Below are 26,703 nucleotides of genomic sequence, written 5' to 3'. Positions count from 1 at the left end.
AGGAGAAGAGGTCCAACTTTAAGCAATGAAATTCGCGCAACTCTTGTGGACCATGTTGTGAACCATGGATTGACGCTGAGGGAGGCTGGACTGAGAGTCCAGCCAAATCTCAGCAGATTCACCGTGGCATCTGTCATAAGGGCATTCAGACTGGAAAACAGGTAAAAAAATTACCTGTTTACAGCTTCTTACTGTATGCACCCCATATCAGCACTTTTGATACCCCTTCCTGTGACATTTTACAGTAGGTTACATGTATGTTCTACATAGGATTGAGGGTCGAGTACAACGAGGAGGAAGGGCTCCCATTTTCACACCACTGCAGGAGAGGGAGATTGTGAATATGGTTTTGGCAAATAATGCCATCAGGCTTCGCGAAATCCAGGCCAATATTATTGAAGACCAAATCATCTTTTATAATGTGAATCAGGTCTCTGTCCACCATAGCTCGTATCCTGAAGGCACATCAGGTATAAATGAAACAATTGTACCGAGTGCCTTTTGAGAGGAACTCAGAGAGGGTCAAACAGCTGCGGCATGAGTATGTGGAGGTATGTATTGTTCACTTTAGCACTCTGATGTTGCATACTGCACACATAACCTTTTTTTACATGTAAATGTACTGTACACTAAATCTATGCTGAACTACACAATCTTGTCTTTCACTGTATTTTAGAGAGTTTTACAAATGGATGCTGAGGCCATTCAGCATGAGTTCATCTACATAGACGAGGCAGGGTTCAACCTCTCAAAGGTCAGAAGGAGGGGAAGAAATGTAATTGGCCAGAGGGCAATTATTAGTGTCCCGGTGCAACGTGGGGGTAACATCACCCTTTGCGCGGCAATCACCCAGAATGGGGTCCTCCACCGCCATGCCAACATGGGTCCGTATAAAACACCTCACATCCTTACATTTTTGGACAGAGTATACAACTTCACAATCATAAATAACATGCAGATCCAATACATTGTCACCTGGGACAATGTTTCATTCCACCGCTCTGCTCTGGTTCAGAACTGGTTTACGCAGCACCCACATTTCACAGTCCTTTTCCTGCCACCATATTCTCCATTTCTTAACCCAATTGAAGAATTCTTCTCGGCATGGCGGTGGAAGGTTTACGATCTGCACCCCCTGGCTCGGGTAGCCCTCATTCAGGCCATGGAGGAGGCCTGTGACCAGATTGAGGCCACAGCCATACAGGGGTGCAGGATACGGCACGCACGGCGATTCTTTCCCCGCTGTCTTGCAAATGAGGATATCGCCTGTGATGTGGATAAAATTCTCTGGCCAGATCCAGCTAGGAGAAGAGACCAACAGTAGCAATTTATGTGCTGTGTTTTCTTTTTTGGGGGGGGTTCTTTTTTTGTACAGGATAAAATGTTATGTTCATGAAAACTGGGAAATGTTTTCTTTTTTCGCCATGTTGGCTTGAGTATATGGAAAAAAATAAATAACATTGTCAACAGCATTAGTCTTGTGTCCTGTGTGGTGTCTACAGTAATGCATACAAGTGTTCACTGTGTGTATTGTTTTGCAAAAAGTGTGAGCAGACATTGTGTTGACAGTTGTGCAAATCCGAGCGATTCTTTGCAAATTCACTGTGTGCTTCACCCATACTACTCTATGCACTTAGAAGCAGAATTAGCTGAAAGTGTTTAAGGTTTTCAACAGCAGAGTGTAACTGGTGCAAACAGAGTTAAGTCATATGCAACGTGTGTTTCATTTGGTAAAAAAATATGGTTTTGATAAGTTAGTGTATAGTTTTTACAAGAGTGGTTCATTTTGCAAAGGAGTTAAGGTGTTTTGCTAATTGGGTATGTGGTTGGGCTATTCGTGTGTTGGGTTTTGCTAAACAAAACAAAACAATCAAAATTGTGTTTATTCAATTGTAAAAAACTGTAAGCTCGGTGAACTCACCTGCTGCATTTGTTATAGTGCTTAAACCTGATTGGTGTGTCTACAATTAAGCAATCTTGTGTTTGCACACCTGATGGCAGTGTTCAATCAACTGGCTCATAGGTGTGGTAATTTGACAGTCAGTGCTTTGGAATTGCAAGGAAGTGACATCTTGATATACTTCTGTGTCTAATGCATTGACGTGTGTGTTAGTGTTTAAAATCACGGTGTGTATTGTTTTGCACAAAGTGTGAACGGACTCATTGTGCTTACAGTGGTGCAAATCTGGGGCCAAGTTTTGCTCCTTGAGTGTAAGGTTTTGATAATTGGGCAACACTTTAGATTTTAGTGTTTATTCAATCGTAAAAAACTGTAAAACCTTTGTATTGCAGTATGTTTGGTGGCAATAATCAACTCTAGATGCACTGAATGTTGGGATGTATTGAAACAGTTATTGTGTCTATATGAGGTTAGGGTCTTTTTTACATGAGGTTTTATTTCAATCCTTTTTCTTGTTGAAGAGTGTCACTTTTACATGAAAGCTCCAGTTATTTGCTATTGCATTTGTCATTAAAATTGTACAACATTAAGATGTGCTTATATTTACCATTTTGTTAAAACATATTTATATTTTGTGTTTATTAATGCCAAAGCCAGTTAGAATTGCTCTTTTTTTTTTTTTTTTTTTTTACAGTCATGGCTTTTTGTGTGTAATTGTAATATAAATGTAATTTTTGAGTTTCTATTAAATGGAAAACCTTCATCACCAGCATGTACACATTGTTGATATTCATTAATGTTCTTTCTTGAATGCACATGAGCTCATCCACAACCTAAATTTTCTGGTAGAATTTCAGCAATACATTTTCTTTTTGCACTTAATTCTATGTAAGATACTGTCCATAATTTGCCAAATGTACTCTTTATGAAATAAACAAGCTACACGCTTTACAACCTCTTTGAAATGAAACATCTCAGCCCTACACTACGAAGCTGGATCTACAGATCCAGGCTGTCTGTTTGTTCACGGGTTTGACCAAACCAAACATTTACACTCCCAGAGCGGCTATACAAAGACGTTAACTTTAGCCTGGGGTTTCCAACCTGGATCAGTGAGATGATAAAGGAGAAACCATGCAGAGCAGCCTACTTCACCATCAACAAACAGACAAATATTCTTAAAGAATATGAAGAATTAAACTCCATAATCTGTTGTCAAAGATAAAGCCAGAAAAGAAGGATCACTGACAGAAAATTGCTGACTCTATTCATGCATAATCTTGTAACATTATACAATCATAATGCATTTGACAATAAATGGACAGCACTCTGATTAGTCAGATTTACATTAATACTGAACAGATAATTCCACATCTTGATGATATGAGTAGTTGATGGTTACATTAATCCATGTTTCAGCATGTGAGGTAGTGTGGCTTTCAGTGGCTATTCAAAGTGAATGAAGAGACATCTCAGGCAGGAAGTTGCAAAATCTGTGTCCATTTTATTTACAGTGCCTCCCAAACATTTACAGAGTGCTGGTACCATGATGTGTCTTCCTCCAAAGACCAAGCACAAATGGACCAACCCTGAACAAAGCACTCACCTGCCTTTTATTCTCAGGCCCACCCATTGGCCCATCCCCTTACTGGGCGTAGCTCCTGGTGAGGTCACCAATGACCTCACCGGTCTGGAGTATAAAACCAGGAAATGTTGACAGCACTCCCCTTTTAGGTGCCACATGGAGCAGGTAAGGATGAATGTAGTTTTGTAAATGTGTATGTGCAACAGAGTGTGTGCTGTTCAACTACAGGGACAAGTGGAGTTTAAGACTCACTTCGTCACACAGCAGTTTGAAGTCAAGTGTATTTAAGGATTTTAAGCATTGTACTTTATATACAAGTATGTACATATATGCATAAACATTATATACATCAATGGTCCCCAATCCTGGTCCTCAATGGCCACTATCCAGCATGTTTTAGATGTTTCCCTCTTCCAACACACCTGATTAAAATGAATAACTCATCATCAAGCTCTGTAGAAGCCTGATAATGATCCTGGTCATTTCAATCAGATGGAAGAGGGAAACATCTAAAACATGCTGGATAGTGGCCATAAAGCCATAAATGGATTTTTCTGTACCAACTCTATCTTTAAGCTACACTGTGTGAACTCAAAAGTGATATCAGTATTTGGTTTGGTGTCTTGCATGTTTATATTGGGTATTTGTCCTGTGTTTTTTGTTTTATTCACATATGCTAGAATACTTTTCATTGTCTACAAAAGCAGTAACGATGTGAGACAAAAAGCTGCAGAGACGTGTTTACCTCATCTGCTGGTTTTATTGTGTTTTACTGCTTTAGGTACATATGATGTCGTTTTCACTTGATTCGACAACAACTTTCCCAAAATTGTGCACTTAATCATGACTTTACAGGTTGTTTTATATAATCCTCTCTTTAATCCAATTATTTATGGTTTCAAAATGAAAGAAATATTTAAACGCCTTAAGAAGTTGTTTGGTTGTACATAACAAAGGTGAAATAGTTACATTTCTATTGAACAAATATTTATACAATACTTTTTTCCTATCTTTTTCTTATTAGTGTTCATCAAATGTACAAATAAATCAATTTCACTGATAATTTACTATATACAGTACGTGTCATAGTCATTCCTATGCATAGGACCACAGGTTAGACACACACACACATTTAGCTCACTTTCCTCAAATTTTTCAATTTTGCTTTCATTTGAGACAAATTCATGTAATACTGCTAGTTCTATATCATTGGTAAAAATTTGTAAACATGAAAAATCAATCTAAATGTTAAATACAAATGTTAAATCTAAAAGTTAAATCGGTCGTTACCCCGTGTGAAATGTGGGTTTTAGATTCAGATTTAACATTAGGATTTATAATTTACATTCAGATTTAATATTTACATTTAGATTAGTTTTCCATCAGTACACTTTTTTAATAATGATATAGAACATGATGTTTTTCATGAATTTCTGTCTCAAATAAAAGAAAGAAATTGCTAAATGTGAGGAAAGTCGGCTAAATGTTCAAAATATGTTTTTTATGAAAAAGTGAACGAGTCTTTACATTCGGCACCCCATACCTAACTGGGGTGAATAGTAGGATGTGTGGAGTACACACACACACACACACACACACACTTTATTGTAATATGAAAGATTTGTAAATGACGCTTCGGGTGAATCGCACCATTTCTGTCATTTGTCTTGAATGTTGCAAAGTTAATTAAAATAACCTGCTGTGTCCTTAAGCTGCTGTGTGTCATTATTCCTTACTGACAATATTTGTTCTTTTTTTTTCCCTTTGGTTATATTTGCCAAAATGTGTTTGTAATATACATGTAAAAATGTAATAGCCAAGCTTTCTTCATCTGGGTAACAAAAAGCATGGGTACAATGAACAGGCTTATCTAATAAAGGCAATCAGTCACATGTTTGCTACACCACTATTGATCATGTGGGAGATGTAGTTCAGAAGTAGAATGAGGAGTTTGTAGTGAGAAAACTAATTATATACACAAATATATAAACAGTGTGAGAACAAATACTTGGTATTAAAGGATGAGGACACTGCATACACATCAGGCAGACGGTCAATATGCAGTGTCTAAAACCATGGCTAATCTACAAGAATCCATATTATATTAAATCATATCAAAATCTATATTTAAGCTCTTTGGGTGTTGAGAGTCTAGTGTGTGAATCCAAAATAGTTATTTTTGTCAGCGTCTCATCCTCTTGACAACAGTACATGCTGAATTCCCTGGAAATGACAGAAGAGATAGGGTGTGAAACAGCATTAAATTACTGGCCACTGGATACAAGTAGTTAGGATTGGCACATCTGATGGAGCTTTTATGTTCACTGATTCTCTTGACAATAAACCAACAATCATTCTGTGTACAAGCAGTCAGATAGTGGGGAAGGCTTGATTGGGAACAGACCACACCTTGAAAATTTCCAAATCTTGAAAAAGTCCATATTTTGTAAACGAGGTCTTAAATGATGTAAGTTCATTTTCCGCTTCCTTTGTCACTCCCTTTTTATTTATTTAGTTAGTTAAACAAACTAACTTAAAAAAATAAAACATCTGAAAAACTCAAATCAAATAAAAACAAATTACATTTCAAAAAGTATAATGACCCTGACACACACTCATTCACTCCATTGTATAAACTACATTTGTTCTGGCTTGTTTATGGGTTCTGGGACTGTTTACACACTTCTTAAAGAGACAACGTTCTGAATGTGGTTTAGCAACGCGACAATATTAAATCACACATTTCAGCCTCAATGAAGGAAAAAATCAAAAGTGACACAAAATGTTGATATTGTGCTGCTAGTGATTAATAAAAGGCTCTTTGTGACATTTTTAACCACTGACTTTCACCAATTATTGTTTCTCTTTTAAAACTATATTGAAAAATAAAATTAAAAAAAGTTTATATCGCCTATCACCATTTTGAGGAAAAATATAGAGATATGAATATTGGTCTATGTCACCCAGACCTAATGTAAACAAAGCAGTAATGTTTTATCTTGTAAAACATGTAATTGTCCAAACTGTGAGAAATGAGGGGTCCGAAACACGGCTTAAAGTAGGATTTTATTAACATGAGTGTTACCTAAAAAAAATAAAAAATAAATAAAAAAATCACTGATATGCTGCCTTGTTATGTAGCAAGTGTTGCTAATGCTACACTTCTTTAGTTAAACTAAGTAAAAAGGCTGTGTCACTAAAAATAACTTGTCGACATTTTTGTTTGATGTAAATTGTACATAGAACCAGTTTGATAAACTGCTTACATCGTTTTTTATTATCTTGTATCCAAATTTTCCATTTAGGGCAATGTTTTAAGTTGGTGAAATGGTTTGTTTTATTGATAAATAACTTTAAAATAATCTAAATGATCTGAATGGAGAAAGAAAAAAAAAAAAAAAATGATCGCGATTTTATAAAGAAAAAATTGTGATTTTTATTTATTTTTTTCCCTTATTGCCACCCCTCCAAAAAAATGTTTTTCTTTGTAAAATCGCAATAACAGTTTTTTTTGTTTGTATGTTTGTTTCTTTGTTTGTTTAAAATAAATTATTTGTCATTTTGTTTCCTGAAATGTTTTGTTTTGCTTTAAACGCAATTGTTGAGCTGAAAAAACTGTGTTGACCAATCAGATGAGAGGTTGGGTTGCCTGGGGAACAAGCCTAACTGTCCATTACTAACAGTCCACTTTTATTGTCAGTTGCTCATCATCTCTGTGAGTAACAGCACCATTTTTGTGGAGCTCTTCAAACAAATTTTCTTCAACTGTGTTGATCGGACGACATCTTGTGGTGAAACCACATTTCTACCAGTGGAAACAGGAAACCGGACGAACTGGATGAAAAAATGACGGCCCAGCAGCATCAGCTTGAAAGGTAAGACATTTTTTTATGAATTCGTTTTTTTTATTTATATTTTTTTTTTGGGAGGGGCTCAAGTCAAATATTTAGAGCTATTTCCTTCATAATTTTGTAAATATTTATTTAGAAAATGGTCCTGCCTCACTTCCAAATGTTTTGTAGTAGTTTTATGTCAATCAGAAAGACTCCACATGTTGGAGAAATAATGAAAACGTATGGTTTATACCAGTGTTTCTCAAATGGGGGGTACGTGTACCCCTAGGGGGGAGGCAAAGGCACTACAGGGAGTACTTGAGAGAGATAGAGTAAAATTAACAATAGAAAGCTTTGAAAAATGGGGTTTTATGAGGTTTATTTCTTGTTAAAAATGATCATACTAAATTTTACCGGAAACTTACAAAACGACATTAAAAACACACAAAATATGAGAAAAATATACAAAAGGACAAACAAACACACACACTAAGAGAGAAAATGACTTACTATTACCAGCTAACACACAAAACAACAACAAATACACCAGTGTTTGAAATAACGGCGTTTAAAATAACGGCGTTTGTTTTTCAGTAACAGGGTAATCTAACTAATACACTTTTTACGCCATTACAACTCCGTTAATGTTAATGAACATTAAATGCGGTGAGTTACATGTATTGATTGAATAAACTGTGATCAGAAAGCTCCCCTGGCTTCATATGCAGCTATAGTGAGGAGGTGGGTTAAAAACAAGGTGAGCGATTATGATTGGCTAAGACGGCGTCATGTTTCATGGTAGCCAATCAGAGACAGTGTTTTTACACATGTGGCAGCACACACACAACCACTACAGATTTGATGAAGAAGCAGAGATGGCGATCGTGGAGCATTCCGATGAAAAGTTGTTATTTTTAAGGTGGCGATACAAATACTACTTTAATTTAATTGTGGTCAAAGGCAAGAACGTGCATGTGAAGTGTACTTTATATCCAGGAGTGAAGACTTTGTCCACATCCGTTGTAAGTAACTAGAATTTAATGAAGCACCTCACAATGACACACGGTTTTTTTTTTTTTTTTTTTAAGTATCGCAAATACTTACTTTCCTTGTTAATGAGTTACTTTTATTATAGAGTAATTAAGTTACTAACTCAGTTACTTTTTGGATCAAGTAGTGAGTACCTATAACTAATATTAATAGTTATAATTACTATATAATATTACTTTTTTAAAGTAACGTTACCAACACTGAAAGACACACAAAATAAGAGAAAAATATAGTGAATAATAAAAAAGAACAGACAAACAACAACAAAACAGACACTAAAAACACACAAAATGATGTTAGAAATGATATTGATTAGTTATTAATATTAATATTATTATTTTCAGTTCATGTTCTAATCATTAGAACATGAACTGAAAATACAAGGGTCAGTCTTGGTCCCACGTGATGAAGGAGATGATCGTAAATGGTAAAATCTATAGAAATAAATCTATTCAGGAGGCACTAAATACTGTTTCATTCTATTTATTTACAAAATGAGATTCTTTCAAATGTGTGTTATCACTCATTATTTCCATCATTGTGCTTTATAGTTGTTTTTTCACAGACTTCTGAATAAAATATTGTAGTCGGATAAAAGGGAGTACTTGGATTCAGAAATAAGAGAAAAGGGGTACTTGAGTCAAAAAAGTTTGAGAACCACTGGTTTATACTGTATGAAGTAATGACCTGTAGCCATTGGAGAGAAAAAGAATCTCAGAGCTGACTTTTAATTAGAATTTTCAATCTGAAGTGAGGCTTAACTCGTAACTGGAACTACACACTTCCAGCTAATATGATGATAAAACATGGACAGGCTAAACGACAATGATGAGTACTTTTTTGTATTTATTTTCATGAATCCTAACCTGATTCCATGTCTATGTTACAGATCACAGAGAAAGGACAAAGTGTGGATAATCGGCTCCAGTTACATCCGGCGGGGCGAGGAGGCTGCACTAAAGTTTTTTGGAGACAATTTGGGACTGGACGCCAACGTGCACTGGTTTGGAAAAGGAGGGATGAGGTGGGAAGGAGTTCTGCCTTGTTTTTATGGTCAGCTTTCCACCCAGGGACCCCCTGACATCCTCCTGGTTCACGCCGGAGGAAACAACCTGGGCATAAACAGTGCAAATAGTCTGGCCTACACTATTAAAGAGGACTTTACCAAATTGCACATTAAATTCCCTGCAATGAAGATCATCTTCTCCTCCATTAATGAACGCAGATCCTGGAGGTACGGGAAGCTGTCCCAGATCATCAGGGACAGAAAAACCATCAATCATTTTGTCAAGAGGGCGTCTGTCTGTTTCAAAGGAGACGTTGTTGAACATCCTCTCCTGCGATTCTACAAACGATCACTGTTTATTCCAGACGGAGTTCATTTCTCTGATGAGGGAAACCACTTATTCTTGACAAGCATCCGCTCCACCCTCCAGAACTTTCTAAAGGAGTCAAAAATACCAACAAGGACCATCTCTGGGGCAACGATGCCAATAAGGACATTCTCAGTGACAAAAAGCAGTACAGCAACCGTCTCTGGACATAAAAAGAACATTACACCAATCAGCTGGCCTTGAGGAGGAGGAGGAGGGGCTGGTTGTGGTCACCTGGTGGTACCCCCCACCCCTTTTCTACAATACTGCTTATCTACTGCCCACCCAAATCTATGAGGTGCCAAGTGTAAAAATGACCCATTATTGTTTATCTTGTAGAACTATTGAAAAAAAAAATATATTAATAATGGAATTAAATCACCTATTGCCATATTGAGGAAAAAAATAGAGAGATGAATATTGGTCCATATCACACAGGCCTAATGTAACCAAAGCAGTAACATTTTATCTTGTAAAGAATATGATTGTCTAAACTGTGTGAAATGAGGCGTTCAAACACTGCTTAAAGTAGGATTTTATTAATATGATTGTGTTACCTCAATAACAAATATAAATCACTAGACTGATGTGCTGCATTGTTATGTAGCAAGTGTTGCTAATGCTAATGTTACACCACTTTAGTTAAACAAAGTAAAAAGACTGGGACTAAAATAACTTGTCTTGTAATTACCTTGTCCTAAATTATCTTTTATTCCTATTTTTCATTTAGGGCGATGATTTTAAGAAGGTTTTATTAAAATAACTTTAAAATAGTCTAAATGATTTGAGTGAAAAAAATCGTGATAAAATCGCGAGCGTGATTTCACAAAGAAAAAATCGTGATATGATATTTTTCCCATATCGCCCACCCCTATGTTAAATCTAAATGTTTAAATCTAAATCTAAATGTTATATATCATATCTAAATGCTTGATCTTATATCTAAATATTAAATCTAAATCTAAATGTTGAACCTAAATATTTCGCACATATGCTAATTTACCCCACCCCTTGTAACCTCAACCATTACACAAGCAGAGAGACACACAGCCGCTCCCACACACCCTTTCACCAATGCCTGTCTGGGTGATATGCACTCGATCTCCACCGCCGGGAGAGAACCAGCCATACATATCACCCAGGCAGGCATCGGTGAAGAGGTGGGTGGGATCGGCTGTGTGTGTTTCTGCTTGTGTATTGGTTGAGGTTCCAAGGGGTGGGGTCAATTAGCAAATGTGTGAAACATTTAGGTTAAGGTTAGAGTAGTAGTTAGAGCGGGCGGTGTTCATGGCAGTTTTGTATAGTTGAAGGTGATCGGAGTAGGCTTGGAGATGGACTGTTAAACCTTTTTTTTATGTGGAGACGTTCAAGTTGGCGTTTGTGGGTTTTTAGTTTTCTGAGGTTGGGGGTGTACCAGGGGGCGGTGTGTGTAAATGAGACTAATTTGGTTTTGGAGGGGGCAAGTTGGTCGAGGCAGGAGGAGAGGCAATTATTGTAATGATTAACAAGGTCCGTGGGGTCGTCAGAGAGCGGGGGGGGGGCAGACAGAAGGTTAAGAAGAGAAGTGGAAAAATCATGAGAGATGGATTTCAGGTTTCTAAAACAAATGGTTTGCTTGTCGTTGGGGTGGAGGGTGGGAAGGGGGAGGTGGAGGTCCATGGTGATAGCCAGATGATCGGAGATGCAGAGGTCAGTACTGGAAAGTTACTGGATGGTGAGACCGGTGGAGCAGACTAAATCTAGGGTGTGGCCATGGGTGTGTAAGGGGAAGTTGACTTGCTGAGTGAAGTTGTGGCAGTCCAGTAGAGCAAGGGATTCAGAATGACTGAAAGGATGTTGTGGATATGGTGCTGATGTTGAGGGCTTTTTTATGGACTGAGGCTACGCCACTGCCCCGGCCAGTGAGATGGGGCTGTTCAATGTAAGTGTAACCAGGGGGAGTGGCTTGGTTTAGTGAGAAATAGTCCAGAGGTTTATGCCAGGTTTCAGTGATGCAGAGGAAGTCCAGGTTATTGTCTGTTATGAATTCATGTAGGATAAGTGCTTTATTGTTCAGTGAACGGGTGTTAAGGAGAGCCAGTTTCAGTATTTTCAGCGTTGAGGGTGGCTGTGAGGAACGAGGGAGTGGACGGAGGATGGGATTGGGCCGTTTTATGCGTTTAGTGTCATTTTTGTAGGGTTTAGGGGGCCTGGCTGTGATTATGGACTGAATGGGAAAGGTGTGAGCAGAGGAACGTAGTAATGGGTGGAGCCTGTAGGGGGAGCTGTGGCAGGAAGAGGCGCTTTGGTGGGGCAAAGTAGAGTAAGGTGAAGGAGACGGTGTGTGTTTTGTAAATAGTCAGTCGTGGGAAATGCTGGACGGCGTGCTGAAGATTGGCTGTTAAAATACTACTGACCAGTTAGTTAGATTTAACATATACTATTTACATTTAGATTTAGATTTAATATTTAGATTTAGATTTAATGTTTAAATTTAGATTTAATATTCAGATTTAATATTTAGATGTAATATTTAATATTTAGATTTAAATTTAATATTTAGATTTAAATTTAATATTTAAATTTAATATTTAAATTTAGATTTAATATTTAGATTTAATATTTAAATTTAGATTTAATATTCAGATTTAATATTTAGATGTAATATTTAATATTTAGATTTAAATTTAATATTTAAATTTAATGTTTAAATTTAGATTTAATATTTGGATTGAGATTTAATATTTAGATTTAAATTTAATATTTAGATTTAATATTTAGATTGAGATTTAATATTTAGATTTAATATTTAAATTTAGATTTAATATTTAGATTTAATATTTAGATTTAATTTTAATATTTAAATTTAGATTTAGAATTAATATTTAGATTTTACATTTAGATATAAGATTTTGCGAGTCAACTAGTCCCTCTGTTCACTAACCCAACCAGTTGAAGCGGATGGCTGCCACCTCTGAACCTGGTTCCGCTGGAGATTTCTTCCTATAAAAAAAGGGAGTTTTTTCTTCCCACTGTCGCTAAATGCTTGTTCATGTGGATCTTGTTGGGTTCTTTCTTCTTTTTTACGATGGACTTTCTATTTTAATCGGCGCTTTGAGATGACTTTGTTGTATTTTGCGCTATATAAATAAAGTTAAAGTTAAGGTTGAGTTGAATTGAATTTAGATATAGATTTAACAATTAGATATAACATATACCATTTAGATTTAATGCTTTTTTTTTACCTCTAAGTGGTTAAATGTAGGAACGTGCTAAATATGAGAAAAGTGAGATAAATAATGAAAATGTGTTAGCTACAACTTTTATACTACATTTTTACACTTGGTACCCCCATACAAATCTACATAACTTTCATCCCTGAGATACAAGACCTCCTTTCCATCTTTTGCTCAACATCTGCAGAGGGAACTAAACAGAGGGAAGACTCTGATGATGAAATCTCTGAGAAAACTTTATTTACATCTCCTTCATTCTCATTCTTGTGTAAAAAGTTGATTTTCTAATTAGAATTGCTGTTAATAAATATTGTGTAATAAATACAGTGTGTCTTGCTGGTTTTTTTCAGGTTAGTTTTATCTTTTCAATGAATCTTCTATACCCCTTCACCACTTTTGTTACTGCAATCATTTTAAAAGGTTGTAAATCTAGTGCATGTAAACTTTAGCTTGAATCAGGGTTGGAGTCAATTACATTTTAAAAATACAATTACGCATTCAATTATCAATGTTCAATTACAACGCAATTATGATTACGTTGATGGGCATTTTTTCCAATTACAATTAAAATTAGAAGCATATTTTCCACTGAAATTCAATTACATTTATGTTCTGAATTACTAAAGTTAAATTACAATTAATCACAATTACTGAGTCTTTAATAAATAACCCCATAAAACTTCAGTTTTCTGTAACAATCGGTTATGATACCAGGTCGGTTTTGACCCATGTCTTAAGTCAGCTGTAGAATACAGTAAAAAATATTATCTTTTATCTAATTTTCTGTCTCAATACTTGGTTACCTTGTTAGGCTTTGTTATTCATGAAAATATTAGCCTTAATATTTTTGGTGTGGGCGTCTGAACATTTTTTGTGTCAGTATATAGCCCTAGATTTTCTTTTTCTTTTAATGGTAAAATGATCCTTAAGAGGACAAGTTATGATATAAAACCTATTTTAATCATTTTAACTACATATGTGTAAGCCACAGAACTGTAAAAAGCTTCCACAGTTTTGCATTTAGTTAAATTGTAAATGACAGTTTTTATGCGCCAATTTTATTTTAATTACAATATTACAACTTTAACAGAGATTGCCCTATCAGAAGATTGTTTAATAATGGCTTTACAGATGATTATCTAAATCCAATCCATATGTGGATTTAAAATGAAGGCGATTTCTAATCACCAAGCTTTTCTGCAGAGTTTAACGCAATAACTATGTTATGTCAAAATATAATTATATTTCCAAAAGTCAACATGGGTACTATATTATTACCTATAAAATTATTAAAAACTGAAAAAAAGAAAGCTTTTAAATTGTTTTGGAGGACAATATTTTTTACATGGCCTATTTATATTGATCATATTTATTTATATCAAAGAACATATAGAATAGATGGTCATTTGTCCTGATCGATTTGGTTTCTTCTTATGCAGGTCGGTCCACATTGTATCAAAACACATTTTCTGAGCTCAGTAAGATGTGTGCTTAGACTGCCACCATGTGGTAAGAAAGGAGAAAGCAGCTTTGTAAGTGTTTTTTTTTTGTTGTCATTTAGTTATTCTCCAATCGAACTAGAGAACAACTAAACTTTTTTAACTTGATTAAAACATGTTCAAAGTACCTACCTAGATAATCAATGCTATTTCTTTCAAATAACAGTACTTCTACTTGAGTAGGATATATCAGTACTCTTTATACCTCTGGTGGCTACATAAGATAAACCTGCCAGATTAAAGAGGCCAAAAGGGAAGCAGGTGGTTTTTACAGAAAAAGCTGATCCAGCCATTTCACAACATGGACAAACACGGTGAAAACTCAGCACAATGCTAATATAATATTGTTGTTAGTTATTTGTTGACTTATCACTTATTTATATTTTTAAAGAAGCTTTTATCTTATATCTATTTTTTTCATTTAAATGTTACTTTTCATGTCCACATTAATGCCCTGAGACTTCAGTTATTAAAAGGCTCTAACTTTTAATTTGGCTCATGTGGATTTTATTTAGAACTTGTAATTTATGTACTATTAAGACACAGATTGATAAATAGATCTATATATAAATATCACCCATGTTTTTGTCCCATATTTGTATGACAGACTGACAGCAGGTCATTAAGGGGAGAAATGGTACTTGTGTGAGAAGCGTGTTGTTTTGTTATGTCAGTAAAATGCTTTGACCTCATGTTTGCCTCCTTGAGTCCAAGAGTATGCAAATAAGGTTGTGAGTGAGTGAGAAATGATGATGATAAACCTATAGTTGCACGATACCTACGGTACCCCGTGGTACCAAATTATAACAGTTCCTACTATACTAGAAATTCTACACAACGGTTACAGTCACAAACACGAGACAACACATGGCAGAAGCACCGGGCCCCAGCGGTGAGTCTGCCACGGCATCACTAATTTTACTAAAAAATACAAACTCCAAAAGTCCCATTTGGAACTAATTTGGCTTTAAAAGAAGCAGAGACGACAAAACAATAGGAGATCTACTGTGCAGGCGCTGTCACCAGCTATAGGAGCCAAAGGACTTCCACACGGACTCAGAGCAACCTTTTTTCTTTATTTTGTTTTAATTTAATTTATATTAACAGAGATGTTAACAATGTACAAACAGTATTTACAGTTTGCATACACACAAAAGAGTGATCACATCTAATCTCATAAAACACCAGTGACGTCACCCAGAAAATGCATACAAATATAGTTTTCTCAGGGAATCAGTTCCTGTTTATTGTATTTTATCCTCTATGGTTTATTATGTTGGAGAAGAAGCATTATTGTCGTTTTTTTTTTCTTCAAGACAGTGGATTTGTTATCATAAGTTGATTATTTATATTAGTTAAACATACATTGATGTGCAAAGGAAACTGAATGGTTATTTTTTAAATATCAACCATATAAATTCTAACTTCATTTATTAGTTGTTTTTTTTAATTGCTTTTGTTCATGTACTCATCATGCACCAAACAACACTATAAGTAATTAATAAGTATTTCTAACTTGTCCAAATACATTGCAGTTCATAATAATAATAATATTAAAAGGCTTCAGTATCCCGATATTACCTGATTTGTCTGGTATAGTATTGTGGCAGCCATGGAGGGGAAGCCATCTGCAAAGGATTGTGGGAGTGCACAGTGGTGTTCTGTTTAGCACTTCAGAGTGGAATTGTGCACTTTGTTTAGCCATGTTCTGAAGTGGCTGTTAAATATAAGTTGTGTCTTCATGTTATATAATGAAGAAGGTGCGTTGTGTTTGCACCGTGTGTCAGGTCTGTGTGCGCAGTAGTGACTCTGCGCACTGTGCATGTGTAGAAGTTTGATTAAAAATAGCACCACCTGCAGTCCTAGGTGTGTGTGAAAGTGACCAGTCGTTAGTGTCTCGTGCCTCCGCATCGATCGCCACAGTATTGTGGTTACTCATTTTGGTATCGTGACAACTCCAGATAGACCTACAGTTTACTCACATCCTTCTAATCAACCATATTAGGTTCAGGTGCAACTCTTCAACCAACTAACAAACTTTACCCATTTTCTTTTACCTTGATTTAATCCTCAAAGTAAGATCCTGCTCTGTGTAAGACACTAAATAAATGTTCTCAAACCCCCTACACGCACGCGCACACACGCGCACACACACACACACACACACACACACACACACACACACGTAAACTGAATTTGATCCCTTCAAAGACATACACTGGTAATGGCCTTACATCTGACCTGTACCTGTACCTGTACATTTTTAATTTCAGCCTGTTTATTCGTCCCATTGTGAATGTAGTGGTAGGTCACCCTAAGCTAGACTTCATTAGCTACACGTGTCCATATATCAGCAGTGAGACACAGTTTGCTGTTTGTGTTCATTGCATTCTTCACTTCCTTTAAAGTCTCTTCATATTTTCTCTCCATGAACTTTGTAAAATGTAAAACATAAATTGTGTCGTTGAGGGCAGAATGTGACCTGGATTAAAGGTGAGGATGATTGTAGTGAAGCTTCATCTTCAACCATGGACACAGACCTCATGTCAGTGATCATCATGTAGAGGATGTTCTCAGTCACAGCTTCTCTCTGTGGTTATATCATGTGTTCATCACCATGACGCCTGTCATTGGTTGATCTTTTCTGATGAAATGAGAAAGATAGTATAGCATTAGTATGTATTATAGCACAATTTACTACAACTAAAGTATTAACTTGTTTTATATGCAGTATTAGGTTAAGACATGTTCATAGTCCAAAGAGCAAAACACACACACACACACACACACACACACACACACACACACACACACACACACACACACACACACCTTAAAACAATTAAACAAATTTAAGTAGATGTGATAAGTCACTTTAACCCCAGTCTAAATGTAATTAATCCAGCCTCACTCCATTACAGACCAGACTTTATCTTTAAACTATTACCACCATTATGTACAAGTCTATATATAACCAATAAGAAGGCAGGGGTTCCCTTTTTAGTGAAGTAAATATCACCGCATTAGTCTGGCAAGAATATGAAAAGAGGCCAAGGTGGTAGCAAAATATATTATTTTATTTATCATTAACAATCGTAATAAAAATACTTCTTTTATTTCATGATGTGGTTTAAAAGCTTGACATACAAAAATATAAAAAACTTTCAACACCAACAAAACTTTACCAAACAAGGTTAAGTTTAGAAAATGAAAATATTAACAAACTTAAGGTTAGCAACTCAACCAAAAACAACCCAAACGTTAGACAAAAATGAACAAAATCAAACTAATCAGCTAAAACTCACTTCATTCAGTTTTTTGCCCTGACAATAGTTACCCTAAGCAACAGAAAATATGAAATTAACAGAATGTACTGTCAACAACAAACCCAGAGTCGCTTAATGGTGACGTAACGCCATACGTGTGTCATAAATTAACGTGATGATGTGTTTCTCTGTGGGAACCGAGTTGAGCTGGTGATCACGTCCGTTCTACCATGCCAGAAAAGGGACAGGGAGGGGGGGATTCCTGCTGAAAAAAAAAAAATTGAGTTAGGACCATCATTAGACCCTAAAAACTACTGCAAATATAATGCACATACTTAAACAGGGCTTAGAAAGCAGTAAGGCACAAAAAATGACAAAATCTAAAATCACCCAAAATAAAAAGTAAGGCTATAACAATGCATTTTTTTTAAAATTTCAACAACAAAAAAATGGAGTCAGGACCATCATTAAACTCTAAAAACTACTGCAAATATAATGCACATACTTAAACAGGGCTTAGAAAGCAGTAAGGCACAAAAAATGACAAAAAACTGAAATCACCCAAAATAAAATGTAAGGCTACAGCAAGGCATTTTGTTTGAAAATTTTACAAAAAAAAAATTGAGTTAGGACCATCATTAGACCCTAAAAACTACTGTAAATATAATGCACATACTTAAACAGGGCTTAGAAAGCAGTAAGGCACAAAAAAATGACAAAAAACTAAAATCACCCAAAATAAAAAGTAAGGCTGTATGTTTTACATAGCAAGGCATTTTTTTTGAAAACTTCGCAAAAAAAAAAAAAAAAGTTAGCACCATCATTAGACCCTAAAAACTACTGCAAATATATTGCTCACACTTAAAGCAAAACAAAACATTTCAGAAAACAAAATGACAAACAATTCATTTTAAACAAACAAAGAAACAAAGTAACAAAAAAACAAAAAAGCAGTTATTGCGATTTTACAACGAAAAGGAGGCAAAGAGGGGGGGCAATAAGGAAAAAAAAATAAAATGTGAATTTTTTTGTAAAATCGCAATCATTGTTTTTTTTTTTTTTTTTTTTTTTCTCCATTCAGATCATTTAGATTATTTTAAAGTTATTTATCAATAAAACAAACCATTTCACCAACTTAAAATATTGCCCTAAATGGAAAATTTGGATACAAGATAATAAAAAATCATGTAAGCAGTTTATCAAACTGGTTCTATGTACAATTTACATCAAACAAAAATGTCGACAAGTTATTTTTAGTGACACAGCCTTTTTACTTAGTTTAACTAAAGAAGTGTAGCATTAGCAACACTTGCTACATAACAAGGCAGCATATCAGTGATTTTTTTATTTTATTTTTTTTTTTTTAGGTAACACTCATGTTAATAAAATCCTACTTTAAGCCGTGTTTCGGACCCCTCATTTCTCACAGTTTGGACAATTACATGTTTTACAAGATAAAACATTACTGCTTTGTTTACATTAGGTCTGGGTGACATAGACCAATATTCATATCTCTATATTTTTCCTCAAAATGGTGATAGGCGATATAAACTTTTTTTAATTTTATTTTTCAATATAGTTTTACAAGAGAAACAATAATTGGTGAAAGTCAGTGGATAAAAATGTCACAAAGAGCCTTTTATTAATCACTAGCAGCACAATATCAACATTTTGTGTCACTTTTGATTTTTTCCTTCATTGAGGCTGAAATGTGTGATTTAATATTGTCGTGTTGCTAAACCACATTCAGAACGTTGTCTCTTTAAGAAGTGTGTAAACAGTCCCAGAACCCATAAACAAGCCAGAACAAATGTAGTTTATACAATGGAGTGAATGAGTGTGTGTCAGGGTCATTATACTTTTTGAAATGTAATTTGTTTTTATTTGATTTGAGTTTTTCAGATGTTTTATTTTTTTAAGTTAGTTTGTTTAACTAACTAAATAAATAAAAAGGGAGTGACAAAGGAAGCGGAAAATGAACATACATCATTTAAGACCTCGTTTACAAAATATGGACTTTTTCAAGATTTGGAATTTATCAAATTTAGTTTGTTCTGAGCTCCTGGTGACAGTTTGGAGAGTGTTGGACCCCCTCCTTAATGAGGGATTTGTGTCAGGTTCTGTTTGGTTTTAGTTGTTTTTAGCTCTTGTGGTCCTCTTAGTTTTTCTGTGAGTCTTTGTTTATTCTGTTTAGTTTCAATTCTTGCTCTTGTTAAATGTTTTGTTAACATTTCGTAACATTCGTCTTTGTGTTAAAGGGGACATATCATGCTAAATCCACTTTTTTTTTAGCCCTTAAATGCATTTTGTTGTATATTTAGAGTGCTTAGAATTACAGAAAAAATCAAATTAGTCTCTTCAGGTGCTCCGTAGATATCTTTATATTCTGTTTTGCTCATATTTTTCAATCTGTTTCGATTTTTCTATTCTCTATTACGTTTTTTAAACTATTACATCACAGTATTTGCAGCGGAACTGCCTAATTAGTACATCAACTCCAGGTCCAACACTTTGAGCAATCCGCCATTTTTATTTCTCGCTTTTATTTTGTAGTCCAAGCTCAAGGATGCTGAAGTTACTAGAGGATAAGTCAAAATGTTGGGTTGTTGGATGTAGTAACCCACACGCTTCATTACAACGTCTCCCAGCATCAGAACCTTTTTGAAGTGCCTGGTTGAGTTTTATTTTTCACGTTAAATGTACCCACATCTGTGGTTAAGGTCATTTTTGTGTGCGCAGCACTTCAAGGATGACTGCTTCTGCAACCTCCACCAGTATAAAGAAGGATTTGCCGAAAGACTTTGTCTGATTGAGGGTTCAATTCCTTCTATCTTTGGAGACGACAAACAGAGCACTTCGGTAAGCTGTAAATAACGCTAAAAAGTGTAATGATAATCAGTCCCTGTCATTGTTTTGTTAGCATTAGCAGTTTCACCGTCTTCAGACTTCATATGTTAGCGCTGTGTGCTCGTTTTAGATCCTTGATGATATGGCCTACGTGATTTAATTTAAGTCTAAAGTTTTCATTCGTCATTTAATTTTGCCATTTTTGTTTTTGAAAAGACTGTATTAAAATGCATTTCATGACGTTAGCTTGGCGCTAGCGTTAGCTCGGTGCTTGTGTTAGCTCACTTGTTAGGGTTCTGCAGGTTCATCATCTTCATTTCCATCTCGCTCAGATGGGTCAGACTCTGACTCGAACATGTAAAGCTGGATGGACAAGTCTTCTGTTGTTGACATTTTGTAAATAACGTGTGAATAAAAAGTTTATGCGCCGCTACATAGCCGTATCTCTTCTATCAAACTACAAAAATGGCCGAGCAGGGTGGAGTTGAACCGAGTGTCACAGCATGTACAGTTGTCAAGAGGATGAGACGCTGACAAAAATAACTATTTTGGATTCACACACTAGACTCTCAACACCCGAAGAGCTTAAATATAGATTTTGATATGATTTAATATAATATGGATTCTTGTAGATTAGCCATGGTTTTAGACACTGCATATTGACCGTCTGCCTGATGTGTATGCAGTGTCCTCATCCTTTCATACCAAGTATTTGTTCTCACACTGTTTATATATTTGTGTATATAATTAGTTTTCTCACTACAAACTCCTCATTCTACTTCTGAACTACATCTCCCACATGATCAATAGTGGTGTAGCAAACATGTGACTGATTGCCTTTATTAGGTAAGCCTGTTCATTGTACCCATATTTTTTGTTACCCAGATGAAGAAAGCCTGGCTATTACATTTTTACATGTATATAACAAACACATTTTGGCAAATATAACCAAAGGAAAAAAAAAAAAAGAACAAATATTGTCAGTAAGGAATAATGACACACAGCAGCTTAAGGACACAGCAGGTTATTTTAATTAACTTTACTTTGCAAAATTCAAGACAAATGACAGAAATGGTGCGATTCACCCGAAGCGTCATTTACAAATCTTACATATTACAATAAAGTGTGTGTGTGTGTGTGTGTGTGTGTGTGTGTGTGTGTGTGTGTGTGTGTGTGTGTGTGTGTGTGTGTGTGTGTGTGTGTGTGTGTGTGTGTGTGTGTGTGTGTGTGTGTGTGGGCCTCATGTGCAGTGTGTGCACCCCACACATCCAACTATTCACCCCAGTTAGGTATGGGGTGCCGAATGTAAAGACTCGATCACTTTTTCATAGCCAACATATTTTGAACATTTAGCTGACTTTCCTCACATTTAGCAATTTTTTTCTTTTATTTGAGACAGAAATTCATGAAAAACAGCATGTTCTATATCATTATTAAAAAAGTGTACTGATGGAAAACTAATCTAAATGTAAATATTAAATCTGAATGTAAATATTAAATCTGAATGTAAATATTAAATCCTAATGTTAAATCTGAATCTAAAACCCACATTTCACACGGGGTAGCGACCGATTTAACATTACGCATGCAACGCCCCCTCAAATAAATGTCTTGCCCCCTGTCACAAAAAGCAGAGCTCTTATTATTGCTTTGTGTGAGCAGCTCCTAAATCAGTGATTCCTGAATCCAGGTACCCCCTTTGTCCGACTGCAACATTTTGCTTAGAAAACTATTTAAAACAACTATAAAAGTAAGGAATCTTTGTCTGTCTGTGTCTGTGTGACTCAAATACGTATCTCTGTGAATCAGGCTCAGATTGAACTGAGACTTTCAACATGGCTGCTGCTTGGTTCAAAGGTGTGCAACGTTGGATTTGTTTGGACTGCAGTGACACCGTTAATGAATTATTTCATGAAGTTGTCCACCAGGAGCAGAGGGGGCGTCACTGTTGATATTTCCAACCTCACGCCATTTGTAATTTTATTCCAGAGATCTTTAGTGTTTTAATCGTGTTTATATTATTAATATTACACATATTCAGACTCAAGGAGAGGACCAGGGTTTTCCGCTGATGTCAGTTTTGGCCGATCGAGTACTTTTAAAAAGCGATGAAGCAGCTCAGCAGCAGTGTAGAAGCAAGGGCAGTCCACTCGCTTCCACACAGTTTACACCTGGTTGATGAAAACACCGACTACCTGGGTCTCCAGCGGACAAAATTCAGACTCTACCCGGGAATGATGAACATATCTGAGCACTTTTGTTAAACCAATGAGAGAAACAGTATCAAAGCGACAGACCTCCTCTGCTTCCTACTCCTGTATTTTCTCTATTTAGCTTTATTGTTAGTCGTCTTTTTTGTTTTGACTTTTGTAGTTGTTTTAACAACTGTAAAGTGTCTTTGAGTTTTTGAAAAGTACTTATAAATAAAATGTATTGTTATTATTGATGGGACAAGCGAGATTTCCAAGTGTGAAAAGCACAGAATGAGTTCTCACTTTGAAAAGGTAAATTCACGAGGAACACCATTCACAAACCAGGTCCATGATTATTTTTTTTGAAGCTACTGTATTATTTTAATTGAATTTAGAAATGTAAAGGAAGTGATCAGTACAGTACGTCTATGACAGTACGGCTATTGGCAAGTGGAGTCACTGTAATAGTGCGTGGCATTACGTTTATTTTCTAACAACCTTCTGACAACAGTATTCATGTCTATGGCAACAACAGCTACCTTCAGGTTGCACATCAATGTTGTTTTTTTTTTGGTCTTCATTGTGTTTTTTCCTAAACTGCCTCCCATACTTTTGCAACACTTTTTTTTTTTTTTTTTTTTTACAAACAATACATACAATACATATACATTTAATATAAATCAAGGCACAATAATACACTCTGGCACTTGCTGGAGAAGTAAACAAAATAAACAATAAAGAAAGAAAGAAAATGTAAATGCTTAATAGACAAAAGGAATAGGGCACATACAAGGCAATGGCATCTTAAAAGAACAAGGACATTTTGATTTCTTTATACATTTTGGCTGCTTTTTTGGTATGTTTGATTAATTTAAGAGACTTGAAGTAGGTAGTGAACCAAATAATAAACACATTACACACACACTGTATACTTGTAAACACACTGAACTAAAAAAATATTGTGTAACAGATAGCACAATAATATTTGAGTGATGTTTTTAAATGTTTTAAGTTGGCATAATATAAAAATTATATTTACAGTTGCCATAAATTATCTCAATGTTATCTTAAAAATATTGATATTCCTCAACTTATAATTAGTGAGTAAATCACTCAAAATTTTCAATATTTTTTAACTCATATAATGTGGGAAAAAAATTCAAAATTTTCAATATTGTACAACTTATGTGGGACATGCACTTACAATTAATTCCAAACTATAATTGTGTAGTGGGCCGACATCAGTATTTCAATCAGCTAATGTTAGAAAACAAAAGTGACACCACAGTGACAATTTAACAACTTTTTTTATTCAACACTGTGCTTTTTAAAAGACACAAATCAAAGAAGCTCAGTCAAAGTGCTTGTCATAAACACAGAGGGTAGATTCAGTATTTTTGGTCTCCATCTCACATTCATCTCACTCAGTAAATATTATCACTCACAAAGGATTCACAATAAAATGAAATAAGATTCAAAGTATATTCCATCCTAAACAGCATTGACAACAATCAGAAAGTGGAGCCATTTAACAATTTTTAAAAACATTTTGGCACTTACTGTACCTTGTACCTTGAAGGCAAACTCCAATAAAATAAAAAATAAAACATTCAAATAAACTAGTTTTCCACTGTACCGTACTTCAACTGGCATCATCAAGGTAGTGCATCAAGGTAGGTTATGTAACAAAACATTAAATATGTATTGTGCATGAATTGAACAGTCGTTTTCTACAAGTTATTCAGTCTAAAAACTACATTAACATTTATCTTTTTACAATCAATGTATAAAATCTCAGGTAGAACAGGCAAACAGTGTGACATCTTAAATCTGAGGTAAAGAGGCAAATGATTACTTATTTGTAAAGACTGGAACAAAAACAACAAACTTCCTCAATACTCAGCTCAACAAACAGTCCATTCCGAGTGATTCACTCATTGAACAAATCATTGTTCAGCACCAGTAGACGCCCTTTCAGTGGTTTGTTGTCCTCAAGACACATCACAACTTTTTGGATGAATGTGAATGTAAGCTCGAGATTCTTTGGGTACTGTAGGTCTAGTGCATAGATGTACCCAAAGAGCAGGAGAAATGAGTCAGCCAGATTTGTGGGACCACTCACAAATATTTCATCCTCCACGACAATACAGATGCTCTCAGGGCTGAAGAGGGCCACATCAGTATTGTCATCCATGACGACTGTCAGGAGAGCCACCGGAGTGTCAGTGAGGTCTGGACCATCTGATGACTACGAAACACAAATAATACAAGAATGAGTTCAGCCCCTCAAGGATGCTAATGATGTCTGGATATTACTGTCACTTTGCACTTAGACTGCAACTAAGCTACATGTTGAAACTATTTTCCCCCAGAAAGAAAGCTAACTAAGTCAGTCACCTTCTGTAACATACTCAGAACATAACCTGCTCGCTAGCAGGTTAACTTGAAGAAACCCTGATTCTGACGAAGCTGTCTGACAGTGGCTGTCCTTCCCTTCTCAGTCTGATCTTGTTGAAGCAGAAATAATTCACATTGGTTTAAACCAGAAGGAGAATTTAGATGTGTTTAAATGAGCTCTCACTCCCTGACAAGAACTGAACCGAACAGCCGACCGCTTTTCATCAGTCCATCATTTATATTCTCCGGCCACACAGCAAATATCAGAAGCTCAGAGTGTTCACTCATGTTCCAATATAAGCAGTTCTTCAGCATCTTTTCTCCATTGATCACTATTTCTTTGACATTTCCTTGACTCATTTACTTTTGTTCATTATTATCTGTATATTTCCTTCTCTGAGTGTATTTTTCTGAGCATCGATGGAGCTTTTTCAAGAAGGCACCTATCGTCCCATCGGGGTGCTGTTCGACACTCCTGTTTATAGACAGATTTTTCAGAACTGTTGGCATATGCCCTCCTACAAAGTTCATGTAGCTATGGTGGCTGAACTCCTGAGGTTACAGAAGGAGAACCAACTTCTGTCTGAGGTGACTCCTGAAGACATGGCTCGACACCTCCATGTAATGAGCAAACGCAGTCTAAGGGTGCAGCTGCTGGACTTTCAGCTGCAGGAGTACGATAACGATGATGATGATGAGGTTAGGATGCTTCTCAGCATGGCGAGGGAGGTCAACGACAGCATGAGGATGATGGATATTCAGCTGGATGCTCAAAGGCTGATCAGCGCTCCAGAGCTCATGCCTCCAAACTTTATGTGAGTTACATACAGAGGTGTAAAGAGTAGTGATATATCCTACTCAATTACAAGTACAAATGCATTTAATTGTTGTCTGGTCATTTCATTTTTTATAGTTTCACAATGTCCATTGATCATTTCTCAGTAATGATTGGGTTTAAAAATGCAACGAATGACTTTATTTCTTGAAAAACTTACATAAGTACATGTAAAATTACGGATTTAGAAATATACTGAAAGACTTTATGATTTCATTTCATAGATCAGCAAAGGTGATGAAAGAGGCAAAGGCCATTGGGGAGGCGCTCACTGAGAGGCATCAGCAAACCTCCTGCTCTGAACATCTCCAGCAGCCCCGGGACGTGGTTTTGGACGTGGTTCCAAAGGTGCTTCAGGGCTTGTGGGTGCCTAAACCAAGGTTGTTCCTCACCATGCCTTCCATGAAGCTGGATAAGATGGCAGTTGGAGTCACCAAAGGGGTAGAAGATGGTGTTCTAGCTGCCCTGGGCTCCACCACACATGAAGTCAACATGTCCCGCTCAACCAGGGATGAGATGATCACCTCCATCATAAAGACACTTCATGAAGCCTACCCTGAAGACATCAGGAGGAAGATGCTGAACTCATTTTCTCCTCAGTTGATGCACCACGTTGCTGAAGTTACAGCTGAACAGATCACGGCTTTGTTTCAGCCTCGGGGGAAACAAGAAAATACCATGTCCCTCCCTGAGGAGCCCACGACCCTCCAT

The 26,703-nt window shown here is 36.0% G+C and overlaps 1 protein-coding gene across 1 annotated transcript; it reads left to right on the top strand.

The window, feature by feature from the left end:
• Positions 1 to 7,186: 7,186 nt before the first annotated feature.
• Positions 7,187 to 10,114, top strand: LOC114474759 (uncharacterized). Its single transcript, XM_028465266.1, has 2 exons — positions 7,187 to 7,360; positions 9,258 to 10,114. The coding sequence occupies exons 1-2, from the start codon at positions 7,332 to 7,334 to the stop codon at positions 9,943 to 9,945; spliced, it is 717 nt and encodes a 238-aa protein (XP_028321067.1). The 5' UTR covers positions 7,187 to 7,331; the 3' UTR covers positions 9,946 to 10,114.
• The last annotated feature ends 16,589 nt before the right edge of the window (positions 10,115 to 26,703 follow it).

The sequence above is a fragment of the Gouania willdenowi genome, chromosome 13 (genome assembly GCF_900634775.1).
Source record: "Gouania willdenowi chromosome 13, fGouWil2.1, whole genome shotgun sequence".
Classification (NCBI taxonomy): domain Eukaryota; kingdom Metazoa; phylum Chordata; class Actinopteri; order Blenniiformes; family Gobiesocidae; genus Gouania; species Gouania willdenowi.
Note: the sequence above shows the minus strand (reverse complement) of the source record. Positions and strands in the feature narration are given on the sequence as shown.